At 39.4% G+C, this 17203-nt stretch overlaps 1 protein-coding gene across 5 annotated transcripts in view; it reads right to left on the bottom strand.

Annotated features, from left to right (window-relative positions):
- NCKAP1 (NCK associated protein 1) overlaps positions 1-16078 on the bottom strand; it is a 61707-nt gene extending 45629 nt beyond the window's left edge. For 3 of the 5 annotated variants that reach the window (XM_032113729.1, XM_032113733.1, XM_032113730.1), the window contains exons 1-3: positions 15871-16078; positions 5290-5307; positions 4061-4171 (exon numbers count right to left, since the gene is read on the bottom strand). In XM_032113729.1, the coding sequence (XP_031969620.1) occupies positions 4061-4171; positions 5290-5307; positions 15871-15978 (237 nt within the window). In that variant the 5' untranslated portion in view covers positions 15979-16078. The remainder of the gene's footprint in view (positions 1-4060; positions 4172-5289; positions 5308-15870) is intronic. The other 2 variants (XM_032113731.1, XM_032113732.1) reach the window with 1 other exon arrangement.
- Positions 16079-17203: the final 1125 nt, after the last annotated feature.

Below are 17203 nucleotides of genomic sequence, written 5' to 3'. Positions count from 1 at the left end.
TATAAAGTGTGGGTTTAATTTTTTAAATAGAAGAAGGCATTTAATAAAAGTATGCATTAATAACTTCTAATAAGCTTTAGCCAAGGAGGTTCAGCCACTCTGTGTCCACAACACCTCTCCCACATCCAGCTAATTTGCTATGCAACCAGCTTATTATGAAGTGAAACTGTGAAAGACACAATAGGCAAACCAAGCACACACACACACTGGGATCGAAAAGGGAAAAGGCAAAAATTTAAAAAGTAAAGCAAACTAATTTAAAACTATAGAACCTAACCCTGGGAGGCTGGAAATGCTCACACTGCTTGTCCTCCGCTCCCAAGTGATCTTATTTCCAGTCCCCACAGACACAATACAGCAGAAAATTAGTCAATACAAAACATAGACTGAATTGATATGAACATACCTACTAGATGATGAAGACTAGCATTGTCTGGAAAACAGACCTTTCTCTCACTAGCCATACACTTAGAAACTTCAAAGTGATGTTCCACTGGTCTGCTTTGTGCTAAGCAATGACTGAACCTCAACTTTTCCAAGAGACATGTAAAAATATAAGTTTTTGTACAAGGAAATTGCTGAGGAACAAACCAAGAAAAACATATGTTCAAGAAAGAAGGCAGATATTCTCACTACTTGTCATATGTGGTGTTTGGGAAAGCAGAAAGCGGGCTACATCTTCATGACACAAAGACGTGGAGCTTTACCTGCACAGGCAGCAGATTTATCAAACCCTACTCAAAATCTACAAAAAATTTATGTCCTTTCTCTCTGCATCTCCAGTTCCCCATTATGAAGTACTTTATTATGGTTTTAAAAGGCATTAAGTATTAGCATTGACTGAGAACAGAGTAACTTTTAGGTCCTACAACATTTTTTTTGAGTTCATCTCGATTTTTCTGTGACAAGAGCCTCGCCTGTACACCCTTATAAGAGGATGAGGTCTAAACAGCCGTCAGAAAAATCAGGCTGCTTCTGCATCCCTTACTTTGGAACTTTCCTTCTGAAGCTAGTCCAGGAAATTCAGTAAAAATAAATGCTACTCTGAGTCAATACAAGTACAATCAGATCACAGACCTGACCAAGAACAATGGTGCTATAAAGTTTTTGGAAGCCATCTGCAGCTTAGAAGGCTTTTTCAAAACAAAGCTTTAGTCAATTTAAAATAATTATAAACAGTAAAGCTCCCCCAAACACAGAAGAAACTTTCCTTTCAAATGTTCTTTATAAACCTTCTTTATGCTCTTTAAATTTGGAACCTGTTTTGCCTTAAAGTATTTTTCCCCTGATCCTTATCTCACTCATGAAAATGAAGTTTTAATTCCCCTCCTCTGCTCAGCTATAGCAGAGGAAAGTAAGTGAATAGTTTTTCTTGGGTGCTCAGTGCTTAATCAGTGTCAAACCGCAACACAGGACTCTATCTATCTATCTTGTTTGTTTCTCACTTTCCAAATCCTTCAAGTTTTTGCTTATATACATTCCTTCCTTTGCAGGTTATTTCATGCACTACGCAGCAATATTACCCTGGTAGCCTATTTAATTAACAGTTTATTTAAGAGCCTGGTCTCCAAGCTGCACACTTTCAAGGTTATATGATTCACAATGGCTATTGGAAAAGAAAGGGCAAGACATCACAGGGACTGCCCTCACACAATGGGAGAGAGAGTTATGAACTGATAAGGTGCAGAGTTATCTATAATTAATACTTTGGAAGATGAACTACTCCATTTCATTTTCCAGCCTGGTCAGCTAAGATTGATCAGCCACTTCACTGTTTGAACTGTCCACAAACTTTCACTCTCAGTACAATACCAAAAATCAGCAACTGTCAGACATTGCTCAGCATGTCAAACACTGAAGGAGGAACAAAACCAGGAACTGTATTTTCCATGGATAAAGATGTAAAAGATATCAATAGCAAATATAACAGAATTACTTGCTTCAACAGAATGAAAATTCATGCTTTTCAAGATCATCTGATTACAGCAAACATTGCTCATGCTCTTCAGTAAAATGTGTCACTCATTTCTAAGACACAAAACACTGTAGATGACAGTACCTGAGAAAAAACAGCTAAAATAGGTCAAAAATAAAAATCAAAAAAGCTGGCACTACCTATTCTCTAAAACTGAATGCAAGCTTTTTTGGCACCATCACCTACTGACATGTTAAAAGATACTACTAACAGCATAGGTACACAGTGCTAGGCAGTGGCAACTGCTGCATTTGAACATACAAAATCCAAAACCCCCTCTTGAAAGCGTGTCCTGGAATTTTCACTGCAAGGAAGAAACACAACTTATGATTTCTTAGCTATTTTCACTGCTGTAATCCTTTGTGATATTTCTTTAACCATTAAATAGACATTAAATAATCTAAATTAAATAGACATTAAATAATCTTTATTTAATGTCTGTTCCAATTAGCTTCTTGCCCTTTTAAATCTCTGACCACCCTTTTCTTTTTTGGGAGTTACAACACTCTGTGGGAAACATCTGTAAATAACTAAGCAAACTGCCGTCAGCTTTGACCACAGGATGGAAACCCCAGATACCTACTGCTAGAGCTCAAAATCCTACTTTAAACTGTGCTCATACATAAGGAGGGTAGGCTTTCGTCAACTCTGCTTAATAAACACAGGCCTGGATGGCTCATAGTAAATAAATACATGGCAATGTCAAAACATTATGAGTGTGTCCTATTTTGGAAACTGTGATTGTCAAAATACAGCAAGTTTTCTTTGATCTCTTTCCATAAACTTCACAGCACCAAATCCTTAAATATCTATCATTAGTTAAGGTCCAAATTCATAATCAACAACTGGAAAACATTTAAAGCATACATTCAAGTGCTATAAGTACATTCTATGTATATTACCTTTTAATAGCAGATCTGCCACCCAAGCTTAGAGAATACCATTTACCAAACACAGTTTAACGGATTTACTATTTTTACATAAATTCGATAAAGAATGTCCATATTTGTTACTAAAACAACCAAATTCAATACAAAGATGAGCAATTAAAGAGTACAAAGCATGTACAAGTTTTAAAGTGAAAAAGCACATTGTTAATGAAATTGTTTCCTCCAATTGTTTTTTGGGGGGTTTTTTTGCCCATTGGAATTACTGAAGACATTACATACAAATTTGAGATGGCAATGTAAAATAAACTAATTATTCTCATTGCTATCATCACTACCATTCTGCAGAAACCTGAATGCTTAAAGCAAGCCTAAACCTCCCAGGCACCGCAGTTGCATGCAGGGAACATGCAAACCCAACACCTACCTCCATTTTCCACCTTTGGAAAGAAATATAAGCACGTAAAACAAACATCTTTCCCTTGTCTTTCAAATTGAATCAGGGAAACAAGTGCACATCACCTGCCAAAATGCCTACCTCTAGCCTAGTAATATTAACTATCTAAAAAAAGGCTTCAAAATCAAATTCAGCAATACTGTGTCACTCAAATGTAAAACATAATTTACTTCTGCAGCTAAACTCACTATATGAAGAGGAAACAATTATATTTCCATATTTTTGTACTTCACAATGTTTCTCCTTATGTACTAAAGCATTCTTTATTCCCACAGGGACTGACTCCATAGGCAAGGGTACCTGTAAAATACAAACACTTCTTCCCACCTTGCAGCCAGGTGTTTTTTACTGATATGCTGGTTAGGACACATCACAAATAAAGTTATACAACTTCAACCTTCTGCAAATCAGTCTGGTCACCAGGAATTTCTCCTGTTAAAGTAAGGCATGATTTTTCCAAGGATTTCTTCCCACTGACAATTCTTTGAAATGGAATAGAAGAGAGCAGGCAAAAAGAAAACCAGAAAGTGTCCTGTCTTAAAAAAACCCATCCAGAATTACAGTATACTATTCTCTCCTTAGAGATAGGTCCTTCTGAAGTATCCTGTCAGACATTTGAATCAACAACTATATTCCAACTGCAACTGCCAGCATCAGATGCTTTTTAAGAAAATGTAAACCTCCCAGATTGTGCTGAAAGGCTAGCGAGAAAAACAGTTATACAGCCATTTGATTACTTACGTTGTTGTTGCGTGTTTCTACTGCTGGAAACTTCCTGACTATGAATTTGACAGCAGATTCCAGGTTTTTGTCAATTAGATAGGATGGTTTGGCTTTGGGGTCACCACATGCCTATAAAAAAATACAATACGAAATGAAGTAGAAACACAATCATCCATGTAAAGCTAAGTGATAGTTGCCAATCTGAAGATAAACTAGAAAGATTCCTCTTTTTGTTTGTTTGGTTTTAGTGAGCAGGTGATAAAATGAAAGGCAAAGTGCAGGGACTGTCACAGCTGAAATATGCAATGGGAAACAGTACAGAGATGCTCTTCTACTGAAAAAGATGCATGGAAGTATCAAAGCAGTTAGTGCAGAACAGCAGTGAGGGAAAAAACTCAATCCTAAAAGAAGGAGAAAAAAAATGTTTCCTTTTAATGCTATTCCTGGTTTGAGGTAGTGTTGTATTCATCTGGAGTTAACAAACTGTTAGAAAATTCAATCATGTCATCATCTGTGGAGGACAGTGCTGGGTACATTAAATGATTCAACTATCCTTTGTGAAACAAAACTAAACACCCCACCACCAATCTGCATTTAATTTTTTTTTTCCAGTTGTTAACTGTAAGACCATTTTCCATCCCACAATCAAACCACCAATATTTGCCTAACATAGTCTCTTTCCTGAAGTTTTACCCATGTTCTTTATTCCTACAGCATCACAGGCTGAGCTTTAAAAGCAGGAATCGAAAAGTTTCACTAAATTTTAATGTGAAGTCGCAACTGTAAGGTCTCCTAAGTAACTTACGTAGATGGATCTGAACAGCTTCTGTGGACAAACACCTGAGGAAGCACCTACTGTTGCCGGCTACAGTGCATGCTGTCAGACACTACTTTTCTGCTACTCTGACTAGCGAGCCATGCGATACCATTTCATTTGGAGCAATATACTAAAAGCAGCATTACTTACATGACAAAATATGTGCTCAAACTGTAATTCTCTCAAATATTAATTTAGTTTTATTTTCCTCAAAGGGGTTTGCGAAGGAGTTTCACGTCTCATGCAAAACTGAATTACATGCTAGGCATTTCTATGCAACAGAGTGAACTCGAATGACAGCTCATTTAAAAACTTTTCCACATTGATTTCTATGACTGAGTTGTGGACTGTAGAGACAGAAGTCATGGAGTATGAGACCGATTCTGAAAGCGGGCAAGCGGGCAAAGGGAAGGTGAAAAGCTTTGCAAACCTTCCAAACTTGTCCTTGCTGGGAAAGCAGTGTAATAAAAAGAGAGAGAAATTACATATAAACAAATTACTCTTAAATTCTAAAGTATTACATTTATGTGAACTAATACACTATTACCTACATCCAAGAGAACATTACAACCATCTGTTACTCTAGTCAGCACACTTTCTACTAGATGTTGATTATTCTAATACTCACAAAAAACTTTACATGTACTTATTAGAATTTCACTATTGTGCAAAGCACTGTGAATATACCGAGACATGTAACTACTAATAGTACTTCCAAACTAAGTTCAGGTAGAGAGGGAAAAGTTAACAAACATCACATGCAACTACAGGGGAAAAAAAGGAGAGAAACTCAGTGAAGTTTTACATACCTGAAAAAGAAACGGTAGCCAAGAAAAAAAAAAACAAAAGAGTCATTATTGAAAGTTTCTAAAACACCTACCAGTAGTACATGACCATCATGATGTATACTCATGTACTATTCTGATATCAAAACTCTCATATTTGCTAAGTTTCCCACAAAGGTACTAAACTTTATTACAGTATTGTATCTATAATACAAGAGGAATTTATAATGAAAATAAATTCAGCAACATCCACAGTATGTTAGATATTAAATTGTTGCTTCAATATCCTTAGAGCAGCAAACCACATATGCCAAAAAAAAGACCTATTTTGTACACACCTTAAAGTCTATACAATTTCAAAAGTACAAACTATACTGTAAATAGGCAGTAAATACTAAACAAAGAGCTTCAAATTCATGAAGTTTTAATTAAATCCGTGTCATGGGTGTCAGAACCTTTGTCAAATTATTTTGTTGTTCTTGCTGCAAAACATGTAACTTTCTCTACTAACAAGATTACTGAGAAAACAACCTAACAGACACATATTTGTGCCCTGTTAAATTCCAATATGGTTGCTGTTATATACGAAACAAGAAATCTGCCACTGTTGACTTCATAAATTTTTCAGTCTGAATTCAAACACTCCTTCCACATACACTCCTTATTTTTCCTAGAAACATTTGTTTTCCTTCCTATAAATCAGCTCTCCAAAATGTTTACTAAAACTTAGGTTCTATCCAAGCCCTTACACACACATTCACAAGGAAACAGAGATTTGAAAACATCAACATGCACATCTTCCTGTGGCTTCAGAACTCAGGCCCCAGAAAAGACAAGTGTAATCCTCAGTCTAACTGGCAATCCTCTCAATATATGTGAATATGGTCCTCGTTTGCTTCTTTCCATCGGTTGTTAGCTGACATTATACTTGAAGCAACTGTAACTCTTCCTACTAATAAACTACACTAGACTGATTGATAAATAAGAAAATTCCTGCAAGATGTTAGAAGTATCCCTCACACACACCAAAATTCCAACTTCTAGAAAGCTGTACAAGCCTACCTAGACAGACTGAATTAAAAGAGGACAATAGACATCACTGAACGAGTGGGTCAATGCTTTTCCTTCACTCTCCCATGTTCCACAGCAGCTCAGCTCCTTTCTAAGAACTGGTATTAACAGTTTACTAGCTGTTGTTCCATCAATACAGTTTTCATCCATACAGTTACCTGCATTCAGTATCACAGGTAAAACAGTCTCCATGAGTTAAACCTCTCCCAAAATGGTGAACAGACCTCAAACTCACTATAGTTTACCCTATAAAGCATAAAGAATGAACATACAAACCCCAAACCTAGCACTTTTGCACAAGCATGAACGTGTGTTAAGGCACACAAACAGAATTTTGCTCTAAAAAGAACAAAGACATTGAGGGCAATATTCTTAGAATGTAGACAAGAAATGTAGTTTTTGCTTTTAATGGTTGTATTAGGCAATACAAAATCCTTTGTGAGTACAGTAATGGATAGAAACATTGTGGTAGAACATACAAAAGCCATTTGTCCATATACAGCTCTCCAGTATTCACATAGAATTCTGAGCACCAGCCAAAACCAGTAGCCCTTTCTCAGCCTCATATACTACTTTTTTCCCCCCTTGTGGGTTGCAATAACTATTCCTCAATTCATTTCTTATTAGGAAAAAACACACAATCCAGAATTACTACAATTTTGAGCATTAAAAAGAAATTCACAAATTAAAAATGTTCTTACTAGTGCAGCATTCACAGAACACAGCTCTGGAGCTATGGCATTCCAGCTGCTTCAGTCCTGAAATATTACACTGAAAGAATCTCCCAGCAGTCAATTCTGAATTTCTTTGTATATTACTAAACAGCTGTTAAGCAGCTATGCTGAAAAAGATCATGCAAAGCTATGGTTAGAAACTAATCTACATAATTCAAAAAAAAATTAATGGACTCAGATGCTGGGTTTCCTTCAAGTTACACAGCATTTCTTTCCACAGATCTTTAGAATGGTATCCTTCTATGATAAGCTCTCAACTAAGTAAAGTTATTCTGTGCACCATTCTGTGCAACTACCAACAAGAACAATATGATTTATATAGTTAAGAAGTTTGCCATTCACAATACTCATTTGCTATCATATGCACAGTTATCAAGCTTCAGAGAGATCAGACTAATATGCACTGTTTCCACATGCTTCACTAGGCCATGTTTTGAATTAAAGCAGCATTTTCGTACCTACCCTAGTGAGGTAAATAATTACATTATTATTAAACAAAATTCAGATTCTCTTCCTCCCTTGATGCTATTAGATTCTTCTATACTAATTTAACTTTGAAAATTTAGAATACTACATATCTATACTTGCTATGTTGTACTCACTCAGAAGCAGCCAACAACAAATCATTCAACAACAAAAATCTTAATGCTTTAGGCGTACATCTAAGATAAGGAGCCTCTAAAGAGGAAAACAGAATATAGTTCAACTGCCTTTGGCCCAGAATACACCAACATTAATACACAGCAAAGAGACCTTTTGCCCCAATACTGTTACAGCTATCACTGCAAAAATCTGAGCTTAACATTTCACTTCCTACTTGAGGGCAGAGGATGTTGAAGGAGAAGAAAAAAAAACATCCATCAACAAAATTACTATATACATGCAGCTGAAGTGGCCTGAACAAAAGGAAGTTTATGTTCAGGTACAATCATTGTCAGTAGTCAGTGCCCCAAACTAGCATTTAAAACCCCTGAACCTCACTCATGACTCAACATCAACCTGTTATGTGCCCTTGAATAAGAACACTGGGAAGTAGCACCTGAGTTACATGGCTTAGGATGGTAAAAAAATAAAGCCTAAATATTTACTGTATTATGGAAAGACCTATTATATATTTTCTTTTGTTGTTGCTAAACCCAACCTATTCCAAATTAGCAGCAAGGCTGTCTCCCAATAAAAGAGAAACAGGGCCATTTGAATTAAAAATTACCTATTTTCATCCCCCAAACCTCCTATATCAGCAGATTATCATAAACCATACTTTGCAGCAATTTAATGTGTTTATTACTTCAAGAAATCTTGATTTACTGCTACTGCAGAGCTGAGATAAAACACTGCCACTTGACTGTGGCAACATACACTGAAATAATCTCAGCCAACAAATCACTTCACCTTTAAGTTTCATTTACAAATGAATCTGCACTAAAAACCTCAGTGAATTTAACAAGGAAACTAATGGAATTTCTGTGACAGTATAAACTATGCCATCCCCCAAATTAGTAACTTGGATTCGTAAATGGAAACACTTTCAGGATGTCGCACATTCAAAAACAGGAAAAGCTCCTGTATGTCCCGCTTGCAGTTTACTACAGCCCTTTCTCTTGATACAGCAGAAAGGCAGGCACTGGCAGAAAGTCAGGCACTGCTCTTCTTTCCTCGTAAGAGCTGCTGGCACTAAAGACTTCATGCTAAGATATATCTCTAAGTTTACATGCCTGGTTTCCAGGTGCACATCCTGTAAATTATATTAAATATAAAAGTCAAAGAAACATTCAAAGAGACATTTTCACCATTAATTACATTTTTGTAAGATAAAACCTATTATATACTCTTTGTTTCTGCCATGCATTTAAAACAATAAAGAATATGAACTCACAATCTCTAATTTTGAAAAAGCAAAACGACTGAGAAGGAGAGAGAGGTGAATAAACAATAAAGAGCTGCTTTGAATAGTGGTTCACACTACATTTGCTTTAATATCTCTGATTAAGCCTACCACAACTGCTTGCCTGTATTTTAGGTTGTGGAAGCCTAAGTTCAATATTAAACAGGCTAGTCCCAGGTAAATTTTGTGAATAAAGCCTTGTCCCTCTTAAAGTCTCTCCAACAAGGTGCAAGAATTAGTTGGTCACACATGGACAAATTATTATAGTTTAATACTTTTGATGGCTAAAATTTAACTGTCCTACACCAGCATCACTAGGATGATCTTGTTCTAAGTAAATTACATTACTTATTCTTGTAGTTACATAAATGATACTTGATGAAAGGTAAACCTGTATCTTGATACAAATTATGCTAATAGTTTCAAGCAAGATCTGGAAGCTGAAGAAAGTCTCTATGTAACTACTTCAGGAAGAGTCTCTAAAGGCCTGGGGCATACCCAAAATATGGCACAAAATTATTAGAAATTTAACAGCTGTTGCACTTTTTATTTACTAGGGTTCAAAACTTGAAAAATAATGTAGCTTCATTTCAATTCAAAATTAAGTCCAGTGTTTCCTAGATCTAAGCAAGACATCTTTCCTGCATTTACTCGTTATTTGGTGTGTGTTGAACTCCAAGTATATACCTTACTTTAAATCCTAGTGTATCACTACTCGGAAATTCAACAAAGTAAAATGTAAATGCATGTGAAATCAGAAGAAAAGGCTAGAAAGGACCTCGAGAAATTGCCCACCTACCTCTCCTGTTCCAAGGCAGGATCAACTGTATCTGTGTTGCTCCTGGGACATGTCTGCCAAATCTTTACTTACAGGTCTCGAACATGCTACATTCAAAAACATTCTCACAATATCTTCCAATATTAAATTTCGTTTTCCAATATTTAATGTAATCCACCACTTCTTGATCTCTGGTGGTCATACTGGATGGCACAAACTATTCCCCATCTCTCTAGAGCAGTCCTAAATATTTAAAAATTTGTATTACTTATAAGCTGACTTGAAAAAACATTCCCATTTTTTAATGGGTCCAATTTTCTGCACCACCTGTCCTTATTATTCTGCTCTGAACTTTCTCCATTTCATCCACATCTTCCTTGAAAAGAGTAGTCAACCAGATACGTTTTCAATGAATCTCCATGAAGGAGATGTAGAGCAAAAGGATTACTTTTCCTTCAGATATCTTGCTCACAGATTTATATAACCTCATGTCAACCCTGATTTTTTGCAGCAAAACTTACCTGGCTCTTGTTTGCCCTGGGATGTCCCCAACCCTTCCCAGTTATTTTCTCCAGACTTGATATCCCATTACTTCTCATTTTGTTCTTTAAATTCCACTAAGTACAAAATAGCTTACAATCATACCTGCTCAGCCACCTCCAAGTCTGTTAGACCATACCTACACTCAAGCTGAATTTCAATTAGATTCTGTAGCTTGGCCCAGTTTCCCACGTATAAATTTATTAAGCTCACTGTAGCCATCATCTAGGTTATTGATGCAAACAGTGATTGGAACCAGAGGTAATACACAACCCAACAAGACCCTGTTGATCTCTGTCTGACAACGAGATCTTCACAATCATTCCCTAATATGGTGATCCATCTGCTTTCATCATCACAACTTCATCCAGACTGTACTTCCTTAGATTGTTCATAAGAACAATCAGATGGTCATGTCAGCAGCCTTGCTAAGGTCAACACATAAAGTATCTTCTGAACTGTCCATACTAGAGTGACCCATCACCTTGTCGATGACTGAAATATACTGGGTTTGACACCATCTGTACAGTGATAAATTCACACTGTCTTCTTGTGTTTGTAGCACCCATTTAAGCACTTGGTTCTATTAATCAAATATGGGGCAGGTGAAATGCAAAGGATAAAAAAAATTAAGAGAAGTTTCACTGCCACAAAAATTTTCCTCAATGTAGTTTATAAAGTAACATCTTAAGAAGAAGAAGCAAGGCAGTGGGAAAGCCTTGTCTATTCTGAACCTCAAATGGGAACTGTTACTACTTTTTAGGTGTATCTCCTCTGCAAACAACTTTAAAAATCTCTTGTAACTAAAACTGGATTTGGTTTTGTGTCAACACAAAATGAACAGTGATTGCAGGGAGCAAGGTAACTTGTATTTGCAAGCCAAGAGGCAAGGCAAAATAATTCTGGGCATCTACTCTTGATACAAAAGGAAAAATCCACTCTGTATATTTTAGAAGATATCATGGGACATTTTTATTTTATTGGAAAGTCTTACTGTTTCTTTACAAATTTAATTGCTTTTCTGAGTGTATGATATAGTATCACCAGTCAGTGTTTGCTTCTTGAGCAAAGGAATTTTTTTTTTTTTTAATTACCAGCACTGTGAGTTTGTTTGGGGCTTCCTCCTCTGCTTATCAATGAGACAGTATTATAAGCCATTCCTCCAAAACCACAGACACAAACATATACTGCCATTTTAACCTTTAAAGAACTGCTGACATCTATGGAAGCAATACTACCCCACCCTGAGACACTTCCCAGTGACCTGAAGACATTACCTGACATTATCTGTTCAACACCAACCTTACAATTCAAAACTAAATTATTGGTGAGCTTTTCCTCTCAGCTGAAAGGTCCGCACTCCAGCACAGAGTTTCGTGTCCAAAGGGTGATCAAATCCTACACCATTCCAAACTTCAGAACTCTGCAGATTGGAAACTTCCCCATGGTCTTCCAGTCACCTAAAATCTCTCCCACTGTGTCCTGAAGAACCACTCAAGTGCCTGAGCAAAACTACTTACATTTAAGTAACATCCTCAATATAGGTAAAAATCCAGTAATTTCACTATTACATCTTTAAAGAAAATATAAAGTCAGCTAAAGCCTCTGCAAACAGTTATTAAGTTCCTTATTTACGACTTCAGTTTGGTTATGCAGTTCACATCCAAGAATTGGTTTAAGAGTCTCATTTTTCAGATACTACGTAATCGAGTTGGGAAACTCAAAAGAATTTTTTTTGTTAATCACATTTAAAAAACATCTTGCAAACAAAGGTAAAACCTATACTGTGAAGAACAACAGAACACTGCTAGCAAAGCAATTCATGATAAATAACAGACTCATCATGTTTGATTAACATATACTCTAAATAATTCAAAACCTTAACTTTCATCCCTAGCAGGTCTGTTGACTGTAGTACTGCTTCAACACTCATCAAAATCACACCCCCTTGATTTGCTCTGGCTAAATCTCTACTTCAGGTATTTCAAGATCAAATTTCTTACTGTAAACACATCCTAGTATCCAAGGATTTTATAAACAAACAAAAGACAGGCCCACAAAAAAGATTATTCTCTGCTGCCACCACTCTGTAACAAAACAGTTGTTAGTAATGGCAGCATTTACACAAGGTTTACCAACACAAGACTCGGTCTCCTCTGGAAGGTAACCATGAAATCCAAGCTTCACCTGACCCAGGATGGCATGAAAAACCCTTGCTGTCTTTGGTTTATAGAGGTGCAGTTGTACACAAATAATGACAAAAATTACAGGGTAGACAATAACCTACATAACTGTGGATAAATTCTTAAAAAATAGAAGGAACAAACCAAGAGAGAAACCACAGTGTTAAGAGTTCCAAGTTCAGTACTAATACTGGTCCCAACACAAAAGACAGCTGAAAGCAGCAAGCAAAGGGCCATCCTTCAAAGTAACAACAGCAACAAAAAAATCCACCTCCTTACAGGGTGGAAATATAAGGTCTGTCTCATCATCCACTATTACCTGAGTAACTTCACTTTTCCTAATTTCCATGTCACTCTCAGAGGCAAAAAAACCATATAGCCACATACTCTGTCTTAAAAACAACGAATTTTTAACTGTTTCAGAAGACAACAGTGGCACAGAAGGTCAGTAAACAGGAAACTATGAACAATTATGAGCTATAAGCACAACAGCAACAAAACTGAAATTTGTATAGGAAGATGAAGTATAAAAAATCTATGTTTCTAACTGCTTTTAACAACTTCTGCGATTCTTTGGGAAGTAAAATTTTCCTGCTTTGATTCTAATAGTTGAGAAAATTCTTAATCCTTGAAAATCTGTACTCTCTAGACAGCATCTACAGCAATCTCTACTGCTGCTACATATACTTCAACCTCTCACTTCCTCTTATTAAAAAAGTCTTAACCATTTCCTTTAACCGCAAACCCACATATTGTGTGGTTATCAAATAGCTTGAGTTTCGGTATCATCTTCAACAGAGGCAGCTATGACAGAATCTTAAACAGCAGCTTTGGAACTGATAGCTTACAGAGAGGAAAAAAAAAGAAATAAACAGAAGTGTTCCAAGCAGTCAGTGATGCTGCAGCTGGGCTGAAGAGAGACTCACAATACAACAGTCAATCCCAAGACTTCTGGGCTCACCATCTGAGCTAGCCAGTTACCCCTGTCAAGCAGTACTGACTGCAGCTAAAGAAAACTACTATTTGAATCACAAATCACTACATGAATACACAAGAGTTGTGCCTGGGACATCTCCATATTTGCAAAACTACACATGACACAATAATCAAGCCACTTGGTCATGCCTACTCTCTCTCTGTATCCAAGACATAGCAATTTTGGACTCGGTTCTTGCCATTTGCAGGAAAAAGTGGTGACATCCCCAGTGCTGACGCTCCCCTGCAGAGAGCCTGTCCACCTGCATCACTTCCTAGACATAAGTAACAGCAGAGGCTACCACCATATGGGCCAACATGCTCAGGACTCCGCCATCCAAACATGCCAAGCAGAAACATGTCTGTAGGCACTGGATCATTTAACAGGAGTAAGTGTCCCTATATCAGAACACTGGGAATGAAAACAGAGCCCAGACTCACAATGGCTAAGGCAGAGCTATCAAGACAAGGTTTAATTTCTCCAGTCCTGTTTCCTGTCCCACAAAGCAGGGCTGTGCTCAGGAGAAATTCCCGTTGCTCATTTTCACCTGATATATTTCTCTCAAAGTGCAACAAGCACACACACAAACAACTTCCTCATTTTTATGGTTTTCCCCATAAATTGTGAATTTCTGTTTGTTAGAAGTGTAATTATATTGTTACCATTATTAAACTGAAGTGATTTTCCAATGTACAAAACTACAGACTAAAAGGAACCTTTCAGAAAGACAGGAACTTGTAATCACCTAGTCAGAATGCTTTATTTATGTCAGTGAAGATTTGTAGAAACACTCAAGTGCACATCAAATACTGAAATGGCTTTGGATTAATACTGACTTATAAATACTTCAATCACTTGGTTTGTTGGGTTTTTTCCCTGAAAAACCATCTTAATTAAAATCAACACTGCACTTGATAGTCCTTACTTCTCTGGTCTCCCATATGAGCAAAACTTTGACAAAACACATCCTTTACCTCAGATCAGTCAGGCCACTCCTGACAGAAACCTGGGTCCAGAAGTCAGAGGACCAAGTAAATACCTAAAACTCTCAATCTCCCTTTGCCATTTCAGCTGAGGCCAGCATGGGAACAGCACTGAAGTTTTAATGTGCTGAACCCACAAAGGTGTACTTGAAGGTAATAACTAGCATTTTCTTTGAAATAAGAAAAACCTCTCAAATAATTGTGTTCAAGGCAAAGCAATAAAATCCTAACTAGTATTCATTACTGGAGGTGGGTTGAGGGGCCATACACTTTCAGACAATATTTCACTCATTAGGAAAATGAAGCTGGGAAGGATACAAGCACCCAGCACAGGGGTTGGAACTAGATGATCTTCAAGGCCCCCTTCCAACCCAAATAATTTTATGATTCTGTGGCCATGAACTACATTCTTTCCTACAGGAAAACATAACGATTACCTCCAGAAGAGAAATTAACCGAGCACGAAGGCGTGACCCATCCTTCTCTCAACATCCAGACCTACAGCTTCCTGCACCGCCGAGCCACCTCACCCAGGCCAACACCGATCCACTTCCTTCGGCAGCCGGGGAGCAGCTCCAGCAACCACGGCAGCCCCAAACACCCGCTCCATCTCACGCCGAGAGATGCTAAGCAACGGCAGGCCTCGAACTTATCGAAATCAACATTACAAATTTTACCCCAAACCTCTTTTTCCGTTCGGTAGCGACAGGTTTTGGCGTGGGAAAAGCCCCGCGGCGCTGCCCGCTCGTGTGAGTCACGCACGGCAGCGGGGCGGCAGCGGCTCCGGGGGCCGCGCCGGGACCAGGCCCCGCTCCTGCGGGCGCCGCGAGGATCGGCCCGGCCTCCTCCATTCCTTCATCCTTCTCTCCCGGTATCGATGCAGCGGCCGCACGAAAGCCCCGGCCCTCCCTTCCCGGGCCGGGCGGCGGCGACGCGGCTCCCGCCTAGCCTCCCGGGCCCCGCCGCTAGGCCGCCGGCACAGCCGCAAGCCCAGCGGAGCGCCGGCCTGAGCGGCGGTGAGGATCGCGCCGGGGCGGTTCCCCGTTCACCCCCCTCTCCGCCGGGGCCCCCCGCACCTTCTTGATGTTGTAGAGCCGGGTGAGCATGCCGACGCCGCGGTCGTTAAGGATGGTGAGCTTCTCCGCCAGCTTCTGCTGGCTCGGCTGCAGAACGGACCGCGACATCTTGGCCCTCCACTGCCCCCACCGCCGCTCACAGCCCCGCGGCCGCCGGCCTGGCCCGGCGCTCCCTCTCCGCCTGGCCCGGCGCTCAGTGCCTCCGCGGGGCGTGGGCACAGGTCACGTGGGGCGGCGCTCGGGCTCCCCCTGCTGGCGGGCGGTGGAGGCGCCCGTGCTGAGCGTTCCCCGGTTCCCGCAGGTTTGGGGGCACGGATGGATGTGTGAGGGGGGTTTCGGGTAGAATACCAAGGTGTGCTTCGAAACAGTAAAGAACGTCCGTTTTCCTTCAAGGTTTATACCGAATATAGTTATGGATGCCCCATCACTGGAGGTGTTGGCTGGATGGAGCTTTGAGCAACCTGGCCTACTGGAAGCTGTCCCTGTCCCTGGCAGGGAGTTGGAACCAGATGGTCTTTATGGTCCCATCCAACTCAAACCATTCTGTGAGTCTATGAAAGCCCCATTTTTTTACTTAATCAACTTCCCTTTTTAATTTAATCAACTCCATTTTTTTACTTAAACAATGAAAGTCCTACACTTTGGCCACAATAACTCCATACAGCTCTACAGACTGGGGCAGAGTGGCTGGAAAGCTGCCCAGGGGAAAGGCCCTGGGGGTATTGGTCAACAGCAACTGAACCTGAGCCAGCATGTGGTGAACCTGAGCCAGCCCAGGTGAGCGAGAAGGCCAATGGCACCTGGTTTGTGTCAGGAACAGTGTGGCCAGCAGGACCAGGGAAGTGAACATGCCTCTGTACTTGGTACTGGTGAGGCTACATCTCAAGTGCTGTGTCCAGTTCTGGGCCCCTCAGCTCAGGAAAGATATTGAAGTGCTGAAACTTGTCCAGAGCAGGGCAAGGAAGCTGGTGAAGGGTCTGGAGCTCATGTTCCTATGAGAAGCAGCTGAGGGAGCTGAAGTTGTTTAGCCTGGAGAAGAAGAGGCTCCAGGGGGACCCCAACGCTCTCTAGAACTCCCTGACAAGAGGGTGGAGTGAGGTCGGGGTCAGTCTCTTCTGCCATGCCAGTGAGAGGATGAGAGGAAATGGCCTTAAACTGAGACAGGGGATATTCAGATTAGACATTAGAAAACATTTTTTTGCTGTTTGGGTAGTCAGGCATTAGAATACGTTGCTCAGGGAGATGGTAGAGTCATCGTCCCTGAAGGTGTTTAAGAGTCATCTGGATCTGGCAGTGGGTGATGTGGTTTAGGAGTTACAGTGGCAGTACTGGA

The sequence above is a fragment of the Corvus moneduloides genome, chromosome 7 (assembly GCF_009650955.1).
Source record: "Corvus moneduloides isolate bCorMon1 chromosome 7, bCorMon1.pri, whole genome shotgun sequence".
Lineage (NCBI taxonomy): Eukaryota > Metazoa > Chordata > Aves > Passeriformes > Corvidae > Corvus > Corvus moneduloides.
The sequence above is the reverse complement of the archived record's forward strand: the minus strand, read 5'-3'. Positions and strand labels throughout refer to the sequence as shown.